Raw genomic sequence first — 21544 nt, forward strand, 5'->3', positions numbered from 1 at the left:
AATAATAATAATAATAATAATAATAATAATAATAATAATAATAATAAAGTTTCCACATGAACTGCTGAGACAGCCTGGAGGGGAAAGCCCCCCGCCACCAAATCTGACAAGTTCTAAACTGAATCCAGGGTTCCACGTGGTGGGAAGACCTGGCTCATTCAAGTTGTCTTCTGATTGCCACGCACCGGGCATGGAACACTCATGTCCACACTTACATACATACAATAGATAGTAAGTAAATAAGTGTTTGTTTGTTTGTTTGTTTGTTTGGGGTTTTGTTGTTGTTGTTGGGTTTTTTGTTTTGTTTTGTTTCTGAGACAGGGTTTCTCTGTGTATCCCTGGCTGTCCTGGAACTCAACTATGTAGACCAGGCTGGCCTGGAACTTTGGAGATCCTCCTGCCTCTGCCTCCTCAGTCCTGGGACTAAAGGTGTGGGCCCACCCCCTCCCCACAATAAACAAAAAATTTAAAGAATTAACAGCACTGGTATAAAAGGCCTTTCCCCACTTCCCAGTTGCAATTTTCTAGTGAGGCCTCACGCCAGCAGGCCACTAGAGGCAGTCAGGGGAGGGGATCGCTGAGCAGACAATGCTGGCTTCAGCGGCAGCTCTGGGTCCAGTAATTCATGCTGCTGTGGTGGTTCCCTGCAGTGGTCCTGAAGTGGGCTGTTCATAGCTGCGCTGCCTTGAAGTCATCCCCGCCTTTTGCCAAAGAAAGGATTTAAGAAAGGAGTGCATTGTGGCTGGCAGCTTCCCGCTCGGGGCAGCCGGTTGTAAACGAATAAGCAAGAAGCTGACTAGCCCACAACTAACAATTCTGCTATGACGGGGGAAGGATTAAGAGATTTCTACAAGGCCCAGCTGTGGTGGGGCACACCTTTATTCCTGCCCCTCAGGAGGCAGAAACAGGTGGAGCTCTGGGTTCCAGGCCAGTCTGGGCCACAAAGCTATGTCTAGGACAGCCAAGGCTACACAGAGAGGCCCTGTCTCCAAAGAGATTTCTACAAGAGAGATGTAGGAAATTAACATTCACAAGATTTTTATAACGTGTGTTTTGGGTGTGTAGAGGTCAGAGGACAACTTGGCTCTCCATTATACGGGTCCCAGGGATGAGTTAAAGTTGTCAGACTTGGCAGCAAACACCTTCACCCACTAAGCCTTCTCTCTAGCCCCTGAAATTAGGATTTGCAAGTCTGGGTCTCGTGCTGGGCATGGCAGCACACTCTGGTAAGCCCAGCACTTGTTAGGTAGAAGCAGGAAATCAGTAGTTCAAAGCTGTTCTGGGCTGCATTAGACATTGTCCAAAAAAGGACGCTGGGCAGTGTGGCACGTGAGAGGTTGGATGTCTGTGAGGTCAGCCGGGTCTACATGGTGAATTCCAGGCTTGCCACGGATGTAGCACTTACCTAGCATACGGGAAGCCCCAGGTTTGATCCCAAGCACCGCATAAACTGGGTTTGGTGATGCTTGTCTAATCCAGTGCTTAGGAAATAGAGGTAGAGGCAGGAGGATCAGACAGTCAGGAGTAGCCTCCTGGCTACACAGCAAGTTAGACGCCAGCCTGGGTTACGTCAGACTCCACCTCCACAATAACATTAAGAATAACAATAATTTCTGGAAAAAGAATCCCCGCAGGTGCGTACTACAAGCTGAGGAGGGGGCCGTGACTAGTCAGGGCCCATGTGAGGTCCTGGGGGTGGTTGTTTCAGCTCTACTTCTTACTTTTTAAAGAAGATTTATTAATTTATCTTATGTATATGAGTGCTCTGTTCTCATGCATACCAGAAGAGAGAATCAGGTTCCATTACAGATGGTGGTGAGCCACCATGTGGGTGCTGGGAATTGAACTGGGGACCTCTGGAAAAGCAGCCAGCACTCTTAACTCCAGCCCCTCAGCTCTACTTCTTGATCCTGGCTGGTGTATAGAAGAACATTTGCCTGAATAATACTCTTTAGAGGGAAATGTGTGGTTGAGGGGGGGGAGACAATAAAATGGAGGGAGTTACGGAATTAAAGGTGTGTATGAGTGAGCGTGTGGGTCCCTGTGCCAAGCTGCCTGCTTTTGTTTCTCTTGTTGCTTTGCTTCACAGTTCACAAGCCCTTCTCCTTCTTTTCTGCGGCAGAAAGAGCAAGGGTTATTCTATTTAATGATTGGAGAAACAGGCCCGAGTGTGTGGTTTGCTGCAGCTCATATGCCTCCTGACCCCAGGCCTCAGCTTCACTGAGAAGGGCCAGCTAGCTCACTCAAGGCTGCCTGTCAGTCACTGGAGGCCGCCTGTCCCTTGCAGGAATCACTGAGATTCTGATGAACAGACCTCATGCCCGAAATGCTCTGGGGAACGTGTTCGTTAATGAGGTGAGAAATGGTACATCAGGGTGTGGCCAGGGCTGGGCCTGTCTGAGGAGGAGTTATCTGAGGATGTCCTCTGTCATCTACAGATGCTGGACGCTCTGGCCCAGCTTCGGGAGGACCAGCAGGTCCGCGTGCTGCTCTTCAGAAGTGCAGTGAAGGGTGTGTTTTGTGCAGGTGGGCTCCCTCCCGTCCCCTCCTCTTTAGTGGTTGGGGTGCATCGGGGCTCCAGCAAAGGACCCGTCCCCATTTTACAGCTAAGAACGCCCTCAAAGACACAGGCAGGTAAAGTTCCTCCCCAAATTTGATTTACACAGCTCAGTAAGGGATACAGTAAGGTTCAGTCTGAACTTGGCCTCTTTGACCCATATCGTTGTTTTTTCTACCTTGCTTCCTTCTGACCCTTTACGGAGGAAATGGAGTCACTGAGTCCCAACAGGCTCACGAGGTAAATGTCAGTCCGTGTCTCTAGAGCTTTTCAAACCTGCGTCATCTGGCTCTCACAAGGATACCTCGAACTTGTTTCAAAGGCCAGAGAAACATGCACCCGAAAGTTTACAAGAGAGAAGTGAAAAAACAAAACAAAACACACAGCTATCAGCCCCCTTGGGCCCTACTGAACCAACCTTTAAAGAATTAATTAGTGGCCAGGAGTGGAGGTGGACACCTTTAATCCCAGCACTTGGGAGGCAGTGGCAGGTGGATCTCTGAGTTCAAGGCCAGCCTGGTCTACAGAGTAAGTAAGACAGCCAGGATTACAGAGAGAAACCCTCTCTGGAAAAACCAAAACCAAATAAACAAACAAATTAGTGGGTTAGGCAGTAGCGGTCAGTGCTCTTAACCCCTGAGCCACCTGTGCAGCCCCTAGCCAGCATCCTTTGATGCACAAAGGATGCTCACTCTGAAGAAGTCTGCTTCATTATGATGCTGTGGTTGCTCCTCTCTGCACTGGTCCCTGCTTCTCCCACTGCGGCTGGGTTTCCCGAATCCTTTCCTTCCTCCCTGTCGGCTTCTGCTCCTTCTGTCTCCTTTGCTCGCTCCTTTGACCGCTGGGATTTTGTAATGGCTATTTCCTAGCGGCCAGCAGCAGCTTGTCCTCTGCAGGTGCAGACCTGAAGGAGCGGGAGCGGATGAGTCCCGAGGAGGTGGAGATCTTTGTCAGGCGCCTCCGAGGCCTGATGAGTGAGATCGGTGAGTCTGAAGGTGGGGTGGAGGGATGGGGCGGAGAGAGTATTCTTTCTGTCTTGAGCTCAATGGGGACACAGGGGACTCTCTCATGAAGAGCTCAAGGGATTACATAGAGGTGAGGGGGCGGGGCATTTCTTCTCTACCTCATTTAAAAAACTGTTATTATTTTAGACAGCGTAGGTAGTCTAGACTCGACCTGCCCCATCGCTGGGAGTGCAGGCATTGCAAATGCCACCATGCCTAACTACAAGTTATTTCCCTATCTGTAGCCATGTGTCCGGTCCAGTGGACCTTCTCCCTATCCTCAGAATTCCTGCCCAGTGACTCGAGTGGTCAAGTTCACCGAACACACTTTCATGCTTTGACAATGGCTATTTCTATTGCCTGGTACATCCTTCCCAGCTACTTGCCTTTTCACCCACTCTTTGAGGCCTCCAGTGCTTCCTCCTACCTCACCAACTCTTTGTGCTCCTTACCAGAGCAGACAAGGTCTCCGACTATTGTTGCCTGGCTATGAGTTTGCCTTCCTTCTTAGGCTGATCCCCACGGGAGCAGGGCCACGCCTGACTCAGCTCCATGCTGGCACCCAGCACAGGGCTTCCACGTTGGCACACAGGAAGGCAGATCCCAGCAAGAGCAGGCCTCCAGGCATCAACCCCCTTTCCTGTTCCCAATCCCCTCTTGGGCCCAGAACTTACTCTATTGGGAAAATCAGCTTCCTTCTCAGATAACCTGGCAGAGGCACCTGTAAGGCTGCCTGCCCTGGGGTTGGCAAAGCCCTCTAGGCCACCAGCCGCCGGCTTCTGTCCTGGACCTGTTTGCCTTTGCTGGCTGAGCCTCTCTTTGTCTCCACAGCAGCCTTCCCTGCACCCACCATTGCGGCCATGGATGGATTTGCCCTGGGCGGGGGTCTGGAACTAGCCCTAGCCTGTGACCTTCGAGTAGCAGGTACTTGGCAAGGTGGAGCTGGGGGGAACTGGGTAGGACAAGCGAGCCAAGCAGGGAAAATCAAGTTTCTGAGCTGAGACCAGCAGAGTAGGAAATGGAGGAAGCAGGTGAAGCTGCTCCGCCGCCCAGCGCTGCCATACCTCGCCTCTGAGAGCTGCTTTCCTCATCCGAGAATAGGTGCAAAAACCCCTGGGAGGGGAAGCCAAAGGGGACAAAGTTAAGGAGTTTGTCTATCTAGATCTGGCCAAGTCAGATTACTTGAACTGAACAATGGTGAGACATGAGGGCTGTTTCTCATTGTCCCTGCTCATTGCAAAGGTCACCGGGCACTGTCCTCAGCCAGGCTTGTGATTACTTGCTCTACAGTTGAGCCCTAAGCAGTGGAGGATAACAAAGGTCACCGGTCACTTTTCAAGGTCACACTCAGCTGGGAGAGCCCTTCTTATAGGAAGGCTGGAACCACTGTGCCCATCCCTTTATGCCGTCTCTTTCAGGCCCAGGAATATTCAAATACATACCCAGGCATGCAGTTTTTGTTCATCTGTCTGACACGGCAGAAGGGTGGCCCTATTTTCCCCCTGCGGAGGCTCTGTTAGGGAAGACCTGCTGACTCCCAGCCCTAGCAGCTGCTGTGGTGGGTTGCTAGCCTGCCCCATCCTCCCCACCCCCCACTCAGGCTAGGACTCTTCCATAGCAGCGTCTGGAGGGGTCTGGGAGGAGCAGCCAGAGAGACAGAGCTATGGACTAGTCATGGAGGATGGGCATCGGGCAGCTTCACTCTGTTCTGTTTCAACAGCTTCCTCAGCCGTCATGGGGCTGATTGAGACCACTCGAGGACTCCTCCCCGGGGCAGGTAACCCCTTGCTTTTCTCTCCCACTCCTTATCCTGGGTCCTTCCCTCCTGACTGTTCCCAAGATTTGTCCTTCTCCATTGTTCCATCTCTCCATCCCGACAGGAGGGACTCAGAGGCTGCCCCGCTGCCTGGGTGTGGCCCGGGCAAAGGAGCTCATCTTCACAGGCCGGAGACTGGATGGGGTACAGGCCCACGAGCTGGGCCTGGTGAATCACGCTGTGGCTCAGAATGAGGAGGGTGATGCCGCCTACCACCGCGCACTGGCACTGGCTCAGGAGATCCTGCCCCAGGTATGGCACCAGCTCAGGAGCTCCTCCCTAACAAAAGGGAGGCGTGACAGGAGGCCCCGGGGGGCAGCTGTTTCCCAGAACTGCACGAGATCCACCCCGTATTCTGTTATCCAGTAGCCAGGCCAAGTTGAGTTCTGAGTTAACCCATGGACTGAGCTGAGGAGGGCTGGCGTGGTGGGTGGACTTCCAGCCATCAAAGCCGAGGAGGCTGCTAACTCCCCGTGATGGCAGCCGCCTTCCTCTCCTGTACGGAGCGTGGCAGGGGTGAAGTCACCTACACTGGGCCACACGGTCCCTCGTCACAGCTGACTTGGGTCCTCAAGGCCCTGAGGTCGGCTGGCTTTTCACAAAGGAAGCTGGGGCAGGAGGTAGGGCTGAGAGCTCAAGCTTTCATAAAGGTGAAAAGCAACTGAACTCACCAAGTGACTGCAGCATGAAAACATAGATTACAGTAAAACTTTTAAGATTGGGGAATGTGTGACTGGGAGGTCAGCCGGCAAAGCGTTCGCCTCCCATGCATGAGAGTCAGAGTTCGGGCCCCAGGACGAATGCAAAAATGCCAGAGGTTTGGGGTCAGCCAGCTTAAACTGATTGGGGAACCAGTGAGAGACCGTGTCTCAAAAATGTAAAAAAAAAAATCTCAAAAAATGTCAGCCAGCAACCGGAAGAGGAAGAGAGGTTGTCACCTGTCTCCACACACCTATACTGGTGTGCATAAAAACAAACACACAGACAATCATGTACATGGAATTTTAATAACCTGCAGGTGAAATATATTAATTTAAAAACATTTTTAAACATTACAAAACAGCCAAAATATAAAATTACGAAAATATTAGCCATATATTAGTTAACATTAAGATTACATCTGAAGCCAGTTATAGCAGCTAACACCCATAATGCTAGAACTCAGGAGGCTGAGGTAGGAAAATTTCTTTAAATTCAAGACCAGCTTGGGCTACTGAGATATTAAGACCCCCCAAACTTGTAAGTAAATTTATTTTTGAGAGGAGAGGAAACTTCTCCAGTCTCTCTCTCTCTCTCTCTTGTTTTTCGATACAGGGTTTCTCTGTGTAACCTTGGTTGTCCTGGGCTTACTTGTAGACCAGGCTGGCCTCACACTCAGAGATCTACCTGCCTGTGCCTCCCTGAGTGCTGGGATTACACTGGGGTGTTCTTTAATTTGGGGGTCAGGGATAATTAATTTGTTTCAAACCAGTTTTCTTTCTATGTGTTCTTTGGCAAGGAGCAGTGTTTAAATGGCGCCCGCTGCCCTCTGCTGTCACCCCAATGCTGACAAGCTGTGGACATGCTTGGTCAGGAAGTCTCTGGGTTTATACAGAACTCAGAAGGAACAAGGGAGTGACTGAAGCCTCCACAGAGGGAGGCAAGTTAGCAAGCTGGCTGGACCTGGGTATTGCCTTGTGAGTAAACTACGCAGAAGTTCAAGGCGATTCAGATTTCCAAATGGTGAAGTGTGCATCAACGGCAGTATCCTAGAGCTGCAGGCATGGATGTGGCTCAGTGGTAGAGTGCTTGCCTAGCACACACAAGGCCCTAGTTAAGTTCAATCCTTAGCACCAAAATAAAAAATGAAAGATCTAGGAATGGTAGCACACACCTTTAAACCCAGCAGAGGCCAGCCTGTCTGCACAGCAAGATCCAGGCTAGCCAGAGCTAAATAGTGAGACCTTGTGTCTAAAGTAAAATAAAAGTAGCTCTGCACCAAAACACCAGCCTGCCCACACTGGTGGGCACTGCGGCCCACACCTGTCCCACAGCTAGAACTTTCTGAATAGGGATGGCGTATTAGCCGTTAGCACCTAGTGGGCAAACCACTGAAGAGCGAATGACTCGTTCTGAGTTTGGTCAGACGTGCATTATGCATACATTACCCTTAGACTAAAGCAGTTCGCTGGTTTCCCTGTGAACATCAAAGGAGCAAACACACCAAGGCCGCCCTGACCCAGTTCTCTTACTCCCAAGTAACACCTGAAATATGATCCACCAGATCTCTGATTTTAAGATGCTCACACATATTAAATACTCACGCTCATGCAGCTCGGGCTATCAAATTCGTCTTCCTGACTCCACCTCCCCGGTGCTGGCCTGGGTGATGTCGAGTTTTTACTTTAATGAGAAAATAGGTGCTGCTGGCTGGTTATAACTCGTGGCAAACAAGCAAACAGAACAGAGAAAGGCAAGAAAGGCATAAAACATACCCAGTCACTCACACTTGCTGAGATGGGGGGCCGGAAGAACGGCAGTGGGGAGGTGCCTGGGAGTTGGGGACTCACTGAATACAGTGGTACAGTGCTTCGACCCAGGAGCCCCTATTTCACGTGTGTGAAACGTATGTCTGTAAGCGCTGTGAGCAGCGTGTGGTGGCAAATGCCTGCAATCCTGAGGCTAAGGCCCAGTAACTCAGCAAGATCTTGCCTTAAATGTTAGCTCAGAGGTGAGGGGCCCAGTGTGGGTTGAACTCTGAGGGAGACCTGCCTAGCATGGGTGAAGCTCCAGGTTTAATGTCCAGCACCAAAGATGGGCCGAATGACAGCCTGAGGCGACTCAGACTAAAAGGGGCAGGAGTGTGCTTCCTTCTTTACTGGTGGTTACCGGTGTGGGCAGCCTGGCGTTTTGGTGCACAGAGCTATTTTTATTTTACTTTAGAGACAAGGTCTCATTACATAGCTCTGGCTAGCCTGGAACTTGCTATGTCGACCAGGCTGGCCTGGTGATGAAGGAAGCTTTAAGAGGTATTAGGATGAACAGTAAAGAAATAGATGCTTTCAGTAAGAAACCTGGACACAGACTCAGACCTGTACCTTCTTGCTCAGAGCTTTGTGTCTCTTTAGTCCAAGTTTTGGGTGTCTTCTCTCCCCTAGGCTCCCATAGCGGTGCGCCTGGGCAAAGTTGCCATTGACCGAGGAATGGAGGTAAGATTCTACTGGTCAGGGTTCCTATGTCAGTCACTGGCTAGGTATATTCCCACCGCGGCTGTCAAGAACTCAGAAATGGACTCTATAACACTCCCGGAGTCAGATCCCTGTGTGCATGCACCCCACCTCACTGGGAAGTGTGGTAAGATTTTTTGATTGCATAACTTCTGCATGGAGAAGCAAAAGGTTCAGAAGGGCAAGACCACGTACAAAGCGAGCGGTTAAAAGGCAAGCCTGTGTGGTCCTCTCCTCACGTGTCACCTAAGTCTAGGCTGGCACAGGCCCCAGGACATCAGCCACCTGTCAGTTCTTCCTTGGCACGCTGCAGCAGACCCGAGATTCGGGTCTGAGCTCCGTCCGCGGCCTATTCGGTATTAACTCTATTCTCCAAGGAACAGCCGGTGTGGGAGACTGGCTCAGCACTTGCCTGGCCAGCGCGAGATCCTGGCTTCAGCCCCCAGCTCAGAAGAGTCGCTGCTCAGTTTTGAGAGTTGAGAGCTTGTTCAGAGTGTTTAGCAGTGGGGCACAGCTATCAGTACACCCTTAACCCAAGACCGGTCCCTCCTCTATTTGGGGAAGGCCGTCCTCTTCTGCTGAGCATGTAGATGTGGAAGGGAAGCACATGAGGTGGGAGGGAGGAAGGGGACACCTTCCTAGCCGGCCAGATCACCGGAATCAGCCAATGGGATGAGAGATGTTTCAGCCAGATGGCTCTCACATCCCACTTTTGATATCTGTACTCCTACCATTTGGGAGATGGAGGCAAAACTCTTTCTTCCTCATACTGGTGAACAGTTTGCTAAGTGCCGGGTCAAGAGAATGTTTGGCAGGGTGAAGGTGATAAAACACCTTTAATCCCAGCGCTCAGGAGGTAGAGACAGGCAGATCACAGACTTCAAGGCAGGCCAGGGCCATGTAGAGAAAACAATAAAGAATGTTTGCTAGAGCTGAAGATTAGTGGCCAGGAATGATGGCACACACCTATAATCCCGGAATCTGGAAGGCTCGGAGTTTAAGGTCACTCTAAGCTACCCTGCCTTGCTGTAGCTCCATGGCTCCCTCCTTGATACGATGTATGTTTGTGTCTGTGTGCATGCACATGTGCTATGTTCAATCCACAGTGGATAGGGGCAGGCTCCAGAGGAAAGTTAAGTACGAGCAGAAACACAGGCATATAAATTGAGGATTGACTAAGAATGACAGGAGCCAACCTGGAAGCCAGGAGTCCAAAGACCAGCTCTTCTACTTACTGTTACATCCAGTCCTAAGTTAGGCTTCCTGCCGTGTCAGACTGCTCGATGTTTTGGAAAGTAAGTTTTAAACTGCTTACTAGTGATCGAGGCCTGCCTGTGGCCGCAACCGTGACTGTGCCGCAGCAGAGGCTAGAGAATGTACCAGGTCGTAAAGCCTGGAGCCTCACTCCTAGGTCCTGTCAAAGACACTCCTCAGAGTGACAAAAGGCACGAACAGGCGGTCAGGAGGAAGAGACACTGTCTGAAACAGCAGCTCACGGTCCTGAATCTGGAGGAAGTCGCTACTGCCCAATAGCCGCATCACCCACACCCCTGCCCATTTCAGCGTCCTTTAGCGCTGCTGTGAGGTCCAGGCGTCAGCACAGAACAGCAGTCAGTTCTATGCAGACTGGTGGAGACAGGAGGACGGGCTGGCTCTTCTATGAAAGAAGGGTTGGACAAAGTCCTGTTGACTCGGGGAGCACTGTTTTTGCAGGTGGACATTGCGTCAGGGATGGCTATCGAACACATGTGCTACGCCCAGGTATGTAACTGCTGTTCGTTTGTGCACGCTTGTGGGGGCCTAGGCAAACATGGGCAGACTCGTGCAGTTTAACTATGCCAGTGCCTAACGAACCTAAGCGGCTCAAGGAATCACAGGTCTTCACATGAAGACTCTCCTCAATCATATGGTAGACAGAGAACCGGAGCAGACCTAAGTCTCACAAAGCAGAAAAAAATGGCTTGTTTTGCCTGGTCCCAGCTGCCCCTATTGGGGGCTAAACTGGAGTTGGTAGTGGAGAGAACCTAGTGACACCCTCATGTGTGCTCTGAATTCTCTGAAGTCTGCTCTATCCTCTCTAATGGCAGGAGCTGAGCTCTGCAGAGGCCAGTAGTGACTGCAGAGCTGCTGGAGGCTCTCCTTCCTGAGACCGCAGCCTCCGAGGCTCGCAACTTTGCATGACGCAGATGCTATCACAGGCTAGGTCCACTTATGCAATGGCCTTTTTGGCCTCTGGTCCTATTCCTCCCAAACTAATACCCACTGTATCTTTGCAGAACATCCCAACCCAGGACCGGCTAGAAGGGATGGCAGCCTTCAGGGAGAAACGACCCCCAAAATTTGTCGGCAAGTGATCCAATTAACTTTGAGCACACACCATAAAGCCTAAGATCCAGAGGAAAAGTCTGCAGCAGGCTAGACCTCTTGGCTCACCTCTGGCCTTGAGTTGTATCACAAGGACAATGCCAGGCATTGTTCCTAGAGCCAAGGTGCTGACCAGTTCACTCACTGCCACCTCCCAGGTTGCTCACCTCGGCTAGTCACTGGGATGGAGGCCTGCCTGGTTCTCCTCACTCAATTAACCTTTGGGTCCATGTCACTGGCTCTGATCACCATGGAACAGCAAGCCCTTGTTTCTTTCTCGCATAAAATAAACCTATCCAGGTTTATCTGAACAAGCTTCAGGAGCCAGGCCACAGATTCCAGCTCTCTGTAGATAGCTCAGGGGAACTCTGGACAAACCATTTAACTTCTCTAAGCTTTCTGTATCTGGAACTCAGTTCTGACAACGTAAAATCCTTGTGTTCAATAAACACTCTGCAACTGTTAGCTTGTACTGGGACCATGGGGGGTTGGGGCAATGGACACCTTCTGCAGACTGTGGTGCGGCAGGAAGGCCTAGTCTCCCGGAGCGCTGACAAAGGGCTAGTGGCTCTGAGAGAAGGGACGGGCAACCAGGCAGGCAACAGTGACTCTGTGCCCGGAAGACAACTGGCATTTGAACTGGCCTGAGCAAAGGTGAGCTGGCAGGCGTCCTACTTGGAGAATAAAGGTAATATAGGGCCAGCTCCTCCAGGCTTCCGTGTACCTAAATGATCGCTCCTCTCCTCTTCTACCAGAGCTGTCTAGGCCTCACCCTCTGCCAAGACCTAAGCTCTAGCTGAGCATCCTCAGTGTAAGCTTGGCCGGGAGTCACGGAAGCATGGCTTGGGGCACAACCAGCTGCACTGTTGATGTGCTGCCAAAGCATATACCAAGCTTATGTCTGTACCCAGGAAGGGAGAAAACCACAGTTCAGGCCTTAGGATCAGCACCATCCTTACAACCTACCTGACATTCGTCTCATCTGCTCAGTGAACGCAGGTTCGCAGAGGACTGCTGGGAAAGAAACCAAGCTTAAAGGGGTGCCTGGTATTGAGCTTCCCACTCGTGCCCAGGAGCACAATGCTTCCAAGGACTAGAACCCAGGTTCAGAAACAAAAAACCTTATTCTGCAATCATGCAGCAGACTGTGAGATTAGACGGCGGCTTACAGACACAGTCATAAGTTACTTTGCGTATCTACGACAGTGGAGAGAAGTGAGGTGATATGGCTTGAACTTCAGAACCTTCTACCTCTTCCTTCTCAGCGCTGGGATGAGTTTGAAACAGGGCTTAGAACAGCAAACAATGAGTTTCTTCTCAACTAATGCTCAACTACTTCAACTAAGAGGCTTGACCAAGAGGCAGAAAGATGGCTCAGTGGGTAGAGTGCTTGCTACTCTTGCAGAGGTCCCAAGCTTGGTTTCCAGGTCCCAGCTGACAGCTGCCTGTAACTCTATCTCCAAGCTCAATACCCTCTTCTGGCCTCTGCAGGCGTTCAGTCACAGCGTGCAGGGATGTGCACGCAAACGTACAGAACACGCTAGCTAAAAGCACAAACCTCCAATATCTAGGGGCCTAGGGAGATGGCTCAGCAGTTAAGATCACTTGCTGCTCTTGGAGAGGACTGGGGTTCGTTTCCCAGCATCCACATGGTGGCTCATAACCATCAACCATCCTAATGCCAGTTCCAGTGAGTTCACTGCCTTCTGACCTCGGTGGACACCAGGGTCACATGGTGCACAGACACGCACATGCACACAGCAAAGTAAATCTAAAGGAAAAAAATCCTCTAATATCCAAAGAGGAATTTATTTTTTACTGTTCTTCAAAACGCAACTGAGTAGAAAAACAAAACAAAGCAAAAAAAAAAAAAAAAAAAAAATCCAACTTCTCACCAAGGAAAGGAAGGAATCCACACCATTCCTCAGAACAGTTCTGCAGGACACAAACTGCTGACAGTGTTCATTACTGCTGGGGCTGGTTCTCGTAAACCTTGTGTGTCCACATTAGGACAAGCATCCACTGAAATACTCTGCAAAGACTTTTGGAGGCCTGTCCTCTTTCTCCCAGCTTTGGTCATAGCATTAACCAAATGAGAATTTCCTATGCATTCTTTTCACTAACTTTAGCCTTCAGCCTTACACATTCATATACACTCAATGGTCCCATTCCTCCAATCTGAGGAAAAGGGGGAAAGAAAATAGAAACTGTCAGGATATGGGAGCTCATGCTTGCAACCCCAGTACCAAAGCAGTAGGAATGCTGAGCTCAAGGCCAGACTAGGCTACATACAGCCTGGAGCAGCTGAGGAAATGCCACAATACCAAGGTCTCCCTGAACTCTACGACCCAAACTTTTTTTTTGTTTTCTTAGACAGGGTTTCTCTGTGTAGCCCTGGCTGTCCTGGAACTCCCTCTATAGACCAGGCTGCTTTCAAACTCATAGATTCACCTGCCTCTGCTTTGATTAAAGGAGTGCACCACCACTGCCCTGGCACAGGACCCAACCCTTTCGTCAACAGAGGAAAGCAACAAGAAAACACACCAAGATGGTCAAATGATAAATGCCAATAATTGATAAACCCCAACATGTGGTTTCAAAACTCCATTTCCCAAAGGCAGAAGCCCTGTCCTTAAGAAGCAGCTCCCCTCACAGGCCCCAGGGTCAAAAAGGGCGCTGGGGCTGTGGGTGTCTCTGGTAGCCTGTGAAGTGCATCCTGAAGTCCTCCAGGATGGAGGCCGCCATCTGCCTCACCTGGGCGCTGGTCTGACCATGCTCCTGGATATCATACATGAGCTGCAGGCCTCCGTCTTCTATCAACAGCTTGCAGTACTTGCTAGCTAAAAGAAAAACAGAAATGCTGGATAAAGTAAATATCAGGACGGAGCTGGTGCACACCTTTAATCCCAGCACTCGGGAGGCAGAGGCAGGAGGAACTCTGGTCTACAGAATGAATTCCAGAACAGCCAGGGCTACACAGAGAAACCCTGTCTTGAAAAAAAACAAAAAAACAAAAACAACAACAACAAAAAAAAAAAACAAATGACCACAGAGCCAGAATTAGAAGGGACAAAAGCTCTCCGGGTTGGAGAGGCCGCTCAGCATTTAAGAGCACTTGCTGCTGCTCTTCCAGAGTTCTTGTCTGTAATTCCAGTTTCAGGGGATCTGAAAGCCTCCAGCCTCCACAGATACTACACACACATGGTATATAGAGGCCCCAAATTCACTCTTTACTCTGGGACCCTTGAGAGGTGAGCTGCCAGGGGCCACGCATGTTGGGATGGTTGGCCAATGGTGCCCCTTGAAGTACTTTCTACCCAGTGGACTCCAGAGGTGAACGGCTACATCCAGAGGTTGCTGGTTTCTGGTTATGGGGTACTTTATCTGATGAACGGGGAAGATCTGACGGGGTCGTACATCCATTTGGGCACAGAGACTCATCCTCTGGCCCACCCGTTATTTCTGGTTAATTGAGTTTCAAGTACTGTAGGCTTCTTTCATTGCAGAGAGAGGTCTGGCACCTTGTGGTCAACAAGAGTCCAGAGCCTAGGGACAATTCGGGGCATTCCACAAAATTAGGAGCCAAAACTGAGAATTTTCACAGGCCTAACGTGGATTTGGGGAGCCAAGGACAACTCAGAATGGCCCTACCTTTGATGGGTTCCTAGCATCTGGGTTACACAAGGAGGAATTATTAAATGTCGTTGTTTAGTTTTTCTGTTGTCGCGTTGGCCTCATGTCTTATGTGTCTGGCCTATCTTTTGTGTGTTCTGACCTGGGGCTGGAAGCACTGCAGCTTCTTTAAATCAGGAGCTGCCTGCGCCACCCCATCTCCTGTCTATGTGTAGCTTGCAGAGAGATTAGGTCGATGGAACTTCAGAAACCTACAGCACTGGCACAGGCATAAAGACTTGGGGGCCTGGGATTTGGTGGGCCAGGCTTGGGGCTCAACAAGCAGCTTTGTAAAGCTCAGGGTCCCACACAGAAGCCTGGAGGTGGTCTCTTTGCTCCCTCTGGCCATCCGACAGCACCACTGAACAGCTCTAACTTTGACATATGGATGGACCTATGACCTTGATATGCTGTTGGGGGATGGGCTTTTGCACTGTGTGTTCAGATACTGATTTCTGAGATCTGGTCACAGTCCAATTGTGAGCACTGTCATTTCTACGAAGAATCTCCTGTTGTGTAAAAATTATTCCCCAATTATCTCTGATTGGTTAAGAAAGAAACTGGGCAGAGGAGACAGAAGGTGGGAATTCTGTTCCCAGTCAGGGGATCTCAGGTAGAGACCAGGGAGGCAAAGAGGAAGTCACCAGGAGGAAGAAGAAGGTGCCATGAAGAAGCTATGAGATGTTCAACAGGAGGACAGAGAGATACAGCAGAAGGTCAAGGGCAGAAGGCAAGTAACAAACGGCACAGGGCTGGGAGGTAGCCAGATTAGCATAACTGGGTTAAAACAGACGAATACCTGCCCAGTTACAGTTTTAAATCTTATTAATAAATCCAATAGTTCTCTGTGGCAATTATTTGGGAGCTAGGGCAGGTAGTAGAAAAGACCCTTACTAATCCCATGATTCAACATTTGGCGTTCAATGTGGGATTAGAAATACAAACAGAGGGCCTGAGAAAGCTCAGATAGCTAGGCAAGAAAGCTGAAAAATCAGCTAGGAAGGCAGGGGAAAGGCATGACTTACAGACACAGTTTCTGAAGACTGGGGGAACAGCAGAACACCACCAAGGGAGAGGCTACACCCCTCCTGTGACTGAGGGAGGAAGGCTAAAGTTCCAGCTCCATCCTCGTGAGGCCACCACCTTCCCTCAGGTCAGAGGCTATGTCTCCACCCATAGCTGTCCGGGGCAATTTCAGCCTGTGCTGGCAACAGGGCTTTTTCCCAAGCTTTGCATGGTGCCAGAAGGGTTGTAGACGGCACACTGCTTCCACGGGCCCCTCAGTTAAATAGCCATGACTTAACTCAACTGGCAAGTTCCATGCACCGCGGTTTCTCTTAGGCTTTCTCCAGAGCACTGGTGATGGCATCTGCAGCAGGAGAAGGACCTGGCATCGAGTGAGCGTGGGCTCGCCTGTGTGAGCTCCAGTTGCACAGGCCAAATCCCTGCAAAGGAGGCCTTCGGCTTGCTGCTCTGAGAAGCCAGCAAACTGCAGTGCACTGCTGTTAAACAGCTTCCTAGAACACAACAGCAGCAGCCTAGAGGCGCCTACCGTGGGAAAGGATAGGGCATTTGTTGAGACACAACTCGCAGTGGATGCTGGCAAACGTGAAGCTTGGCATACATGCCAGTTACAGACAGCAGAGGCAGAAACACCTCTCCCTGAGAGCAGAAAGGCTGAGGCGGATTTCACCACAGCAACAGCCTAAGCTGAACCATAGAGGGGGACGGAGAACACACAGACAGAGCGAAGAAATATGAGTACAACCAAACTATTGAACAGGTAAAAAAAAAAAAAAGATGTGTGAAATGTATGCTTAAAAAAGGAGCATACAGACTGAGCATGAAAATTCATAGACACAAATAACAGAGAAACAGGGCCAGAGATACCAATAATTCCCAAGATCAGCTACTAGGTGAAGGTCCATGTGCTGAGGTGCCGATGTAAGTGATTTATGAGGAGACAACCTTGGCCTATGTCACATGGCAGCTTTAAATGCTTGGAACCATGCTGAAGAAGCAGGAAGAATACTTACACTGGTTACTCATACTATGCAAGGTCCAAAGGAAACATTCACTGACTTTCTACAAAGACTGAATTCAGCTGCAGATAGAAGGGTATCAGAGCGACAAGCTAGGAAAGCACTTCAGCTTTCGAAAATGCTAATCCTGAATGCAAAAAAGTGAGTGGGCCTCTAAAGGTAAGATCAGCACCAAGAGATGAATGGATCAGAAATACAGCTGATGTTGGATCTCATTAATAGGATATGACTTTAATACAAGTGCTCTCTAAAGGTTTCAAGAAAACCAAAACTCTCCAACGTCTTAACTGTGGTGAGCACGGTCATTTCAAAAAGAACTGTAAAAAGAACCAAACTTGATTCTGAAATTAAGGCCTATGCCTTCTAGAATATGCAGAAAGTGTGGCAAAAGGCAACAGTGGACTAGGGAATACAGATCAACAAGGGACAAACAGGATAACCTCTTACCAAAATACACCCAGGGGACCTCTTGTAGCCCCCAATGACAAATTCAAATCAGCCATTTCAGGGCAGCAGTAGAGATACTCAACCACAGAACAACCAAAAACACTGCTCTGGGGGCTGGAGATCAGTGGTTAAGAACATGGGCTGTTCTTCCAGAGGACCCTGGTTCAATTCCCAGAAACCACATGGCAGCTCAATACTGTCTGATCTGTAACTCAAATTCTAGTGGATCTGTTTCCTCACACAAACACCAAATGTACATAAAAATAAATACACTGTTCTGAAGGTAGACAGTGAAAATCCAGATATCAAAGTCAGAGCAACTTCGATAGACATTAAAAACCCAGAAGAGACCAAGATACAAGTATCTGACAAAGGTTTATAGATGTTCAAAGGCCAAAACTAGTTATTTATAAATAATACTGAAATTGAAGTAATAATACACACTGGAGCAGATGAAACAATAATCTCGCTAAAATCTTGGACTCCAGATTGGCCTCTGCAAGAGGTAGATACTCAATTCCAAGGGGTTGGAGCCTTATTCCAGGTAAAACAAAATATAAAATGACTTAAATGTATATGGCCAAAAGGCCAAATGAGAAAATTAAGACCATGTGTAGTTGATATAGCCATGAATTTCTAGGGAAGAGATTTGTTGCACAGATTAGAATCCCTCCAATTCAGAGACAAGCCATCAATCAGGAGATCCTGATACAGAAATTTTAAGGTGTTATCAAAGACGGTTACAGACTGTCCAGGATGTCCATAAAGTCAGCAGAGGCTGACTCTTCAACTTTATTTGGGAGAGCCACTGGTGACAAAACACCAATGGCCTTAGCACTAAAGTGGTTGGTTGACCAAACCGTTTGGATAGAGCAAAAATTACAGGCACTAGAACAGCTGGTACAAGAGCTAGCTGGAAGCTCAGCATACAGAAGAGTCCACCAGCCTTTAGACTACTCCTGTATTTGTCATTAAAAAGAAATCTGGCAAATGGAGAAAGCTGATGGATCTGAGAGCAATTAATAGAATCATTCAGCCAATGGGTTCTTCATAGCCTGGAATCCCATTGCCTTCATTGGTATCTAGGCCTATTATAATGACTGATTTAAAACAATGCTTTCTCATCATCCCTTTTACAAGAGCAAGATGGAGGAAAGGCGTGCTTTCTCAATACCTACTTATAATAACAGTTGTCCAGTAAAGAAGAATCATTGTAAAGTTCTTCCACAAGGAATGTTGAGTAGTTCTACCTATGTCAATATTCTGTACGAGAGCCATTAGAAATAATACATAAGCAATTTCCTCAATCCATGATTTATCATTATATGGATGATATTTTGCTGTCTGTTTGAGGAAAAAAAAATTGCCTTGCTGCAGATCACAAACTGCTCTTGAAAAAAATACAAAGAGGAAATTCTATTAATTATCTAGGATATAAGACTGCAGGGAGATTCTAACACAGAAGGTACAAATCAGAAGAGACCAATTAAAAACTCAATGATTTTAAAAATTTGCTGATATTAATTGGCTAAGATCTACAATTGAATTAACTACTCAAGACCTAAGTAATTTATTTCAAACTTTACATGGCAACAAGGACTTAAATAGTCCAAGAAAATTATCAGCTGAGGCTGAGAGAGAACTGGCTCTGGTAGAAAAGAGATTTCAGCATGCACATGTGGATCACTTGGATCCAAAGGTAGACTGTATTTTGATTATTTTGCCTTCTGCTCGTTCTCCCACAGGAATTCTTATGCAGAGAGATTATATCTTAGAATGAATATTTTTAGCAGACAAATAGAGTTAAAAAATTAAAGACGTATTTAGAAAAAGTTTCTGAAATGACTCTGAAAGGAAAAACGAGACTTCACCAATTAGCAGAAATAGATCCAACAGAAATTGTGATACCTTTTACTAATGCTGAGATTGCCTCATTTGGGCAGAAAATAAATATTAACAAAAAGCTTGCAATAATTTTCAGGGGAGAAATTAACAATACCCCAAAAGGCAGCAACTTCAGGTTATAAAAAGAACTAACTGGATTATCTTTCATTTAGTAGAAGGGACATCAATTTCTGGAGCCCCCTACATTCTATATATCTTTGCAAATAAATCAGGAAAGCTAGGTTATAAGTCAGAATGAACAAGTAAAATGGCTTAGAGTCCTTATGATTCACTTCAAAAATCAATTGTATGGCATTCTTATAGTATATGATTTTGCTAAGTCTATTAATATGGGCTCTCAGTATGCAGAAAGAGTTGTTTTACATATAGAAATAAACTGCTGAACTTATTCAGGATGATTCAGAATTAACTTCACTACTTATTCAGCTATAACAAATGTTGAGAAATAGAAATCATCCATTGTATATAACACATATCAAATCCCATATAGGTCTACCAGGACCTCTAGCACAAGTCAATAACAAATTGATCAACTATTAATAGGAAATGTGCTAGAAGCTTCAAATTTTCATTTAAAAACACCATGTTAACAGCAAAGGTTTAAAGAAAAATTTTTCTATCACTTGGCAATAAGCCAAGAGAAATACAAGGAAATGTCCTACTTGTTCTTCATATAAACAAACTCCATTACTTACAGGAAATAACCCTAAAGCTATCCAAAGAAATAAAATTTGACAAAGGCATGTGCTTAACTTTGCAGAGTGTGGTAAACTAAAATATGCGCACCATGCTACAGACACACATTGAGGATGTCAACAGGCAAGTGCTTTAATTCCCAAAAAAGCGTATCTGTAATCACACATTTATTAAGTGATAACAATTTTGGGAATACCTTTACAGAGTAAGACTGACAATGCTCCAGCATATGTCTAGTGAAATAAAACAATTTTAGGCATATTATGATATAAAGCATATTACAGGTATAGCACACAATCCTACAGGACAAGTAGCTGCACAGAGATCTAATTGTACTTTAAAGATATGTTTAACAAGCAGAAAGAGGTAACAAAGATCCCTGAGATTTATTACATAATGCTTTAACTTTAAATTTTTTAGATGCTAATGAACAAAAAGACAACAGCTGCTGAGAGACACTGGATTATGGGGAAAAAAAAAAAAAAAAAACCTGAACCAAATCAACCTGTTAAATACAGCCTAAGTTTCTGCACTTGTCTGTCCCTGAGAATGGGATTTTTTTCTTCCCTTGGTCTTGGGATTCTTCCCCTTCTCCAATTCCTAGAAAGTTTTAATTGCTGTCCCTCATCTCCATTTGTCTCAGCAGATTCACACTTGGCTCCATCTAGGGATCATCTTTGGACTGCAAACTGTTGAGCTCTGGGCCTGCTGAAAGCTGATGTATGTAAATCAGTCCAGCCAATGTGAGGGTTCCATCTCTTCAGCTGGATCAGCTAATTGGATGCCTCTGATAAATGCCCCATTGCCCAGCCTTTGACTAGCCTTTCAGCATGCCTAGGCCCTGGCAACAATACCCTAATGTCATCTGGAAGTAGTTATAGCAGAGAGTGTGTCACCTACTGCCCACCTAGCAGACTGAAATGCTAAGTCAAAAGAAAACTCCCTGGCATAAGGGACAAATGTCCAACAATTGACATATCAGAAAAATGGGCCCAGATTGTCAACTGACAGATTCAGTAACTGTGATAGTTCTACAATATGATAGGACACAACCTGTTTAATGCAAAACAAAAAGATATATAGCTTTTAAGAAATTAATATTGTTCAGGACAGCCAAGGCTACACAGAGAAACCCTGTTTTGAAAAACCAAAAAGAAAAAATTCTTTGTCCTCGGTTCTTATGGCAACCTCCTCCCCTCTACTCTTTCTCCTTCACCTCCTCTACCTCCTCTACCTGTGACCTGCTGACTGGAAGTCCTCTCCTCTCTACCCAGCCATTGGGCAGTCAGAGATGATGGAGAACAATTTCTACACAATATTGAGACAGGAGATTCTTCACAGAAAGGACAATGCCCACACCCAGAATTAGCACCTGAATACACAGTACACAAGACCATCCCCCAATAACTTTCCAAGAACTATAACTCCCAGCATTCCAGGGGTTAGCTGGTTCTTGGGCAGGTAGGGCTTACAGGTTAATTTAGGGATTTGTATTTCCCCCTGGAGTTGTTTCTCAGGTCAAATCCTTGATCCTATGATGGATACTTGTTTTTTTTTTTTTAATCTCCCTAGACCCAGGAGAGACTTTCTTTTCTTGTTTTGTTTTTGGTTTATTTGTTTGTTTGTTTTGAGACAGGATTTCACTGCATAGCAATGGCTGTCCTGGACTCACTCTGTAGAACAGGCTGGCCTCAAAGTCAGAGATCCTCCTGCCTCTACCAAGTACTGAGATTAAAGGTGTGTACCCCCACTGTTTTGTTTGTTTGTTTGTTTTTGGTAGAACATATTCTTAAAATCAATTCTAGATTCACCCATTACTCAAGATATTAGCTGGA

At 47.4% G+C, this 21544-nt stretch overlaps 2 protein-coding genes across 8 annotated transcripts in view; one reads left to right on the forward strand and one right to left on the reverse strand.

Moving 5' to 3' along the window:
* Positions 1–11412, forward strand: part of Echdc2 (enoyl-CoA hydratase domain containing 2) — a 17690-nt gene extending 6278 nt beyond the window's left edge. For 4 of the 7 annotated variants that reach the window (XM_055628839.1, XM_055628841.1, XM_055628842.1 and 1 more), the window contains exons 5-13: positions 2288–2355; positions 2439–2526; positions 3454–3540; positions 4393–4485; positions 5282–5338; positions 5442–5629; positions 8515–8565; positions 10297–10344; positions 10860–11412. In XM_055628839.1, the coding sequence (XP_055484814.1) occupies positions 2288–2355; positions 2439–2526; positions 3454–3540; positions 4393–4485; positions 5282–5338; positions 5442–5629; positions 8515–8565; positions 10297–10344; positions 10860–10937 (758 nt within the window). In that variant the 3' untranslated portion in view covers positions 10938–11412. Of the gene's footprint in view, positions 1–128; positions 232–2122; positions 2356–2438; positions 2527–3453; positions 3541–4392; positions 4486–5281; positions 5339–5441; positions 5630–8514; positions 8566–10296; positions 10345–10859 lie in introns of all 7 variants that reach the window. The other 3 variants (XM_055628837.1, XM_055628838.1, XM_055628844.1) reach the window with 2 other exon arrangements.
* A 1031-nt stretch (positions 11413–12443) lies between these two features.
* Positions 12444–21544, reverse strand: part of Zyg11a (zyg-11 family member A, cell cycle regulator) — a 33415-nt gene continuing 24314 nt past the window's right edge. The window contains exon 14 of the mRNA XM_055628836.1: positions 12444–13787. Within this exon, the coding sequence (XP_055484811.1) occupies positions 13612–13787 (176 nt within the window). The 3' untranslated portion in view covers positions 12444–13611. The remainder of the gene's footprint in view (positions 13788–21544) is intronic.

This window comes from Psammomys obesus, unplaced genomic scaffold, assembly GCF_907164565.1.
Source record: "Psammomys obesus unplaced genomic scaffold, mPsaObe1.curated_primary_1811, whole genome shotgun sequence".
Lineage (NCBI taxonomy): Eukaryota > Metazoa > Chordata > Mammalia > Rodentia > Muridae > Psammomys > Psammomys obesus.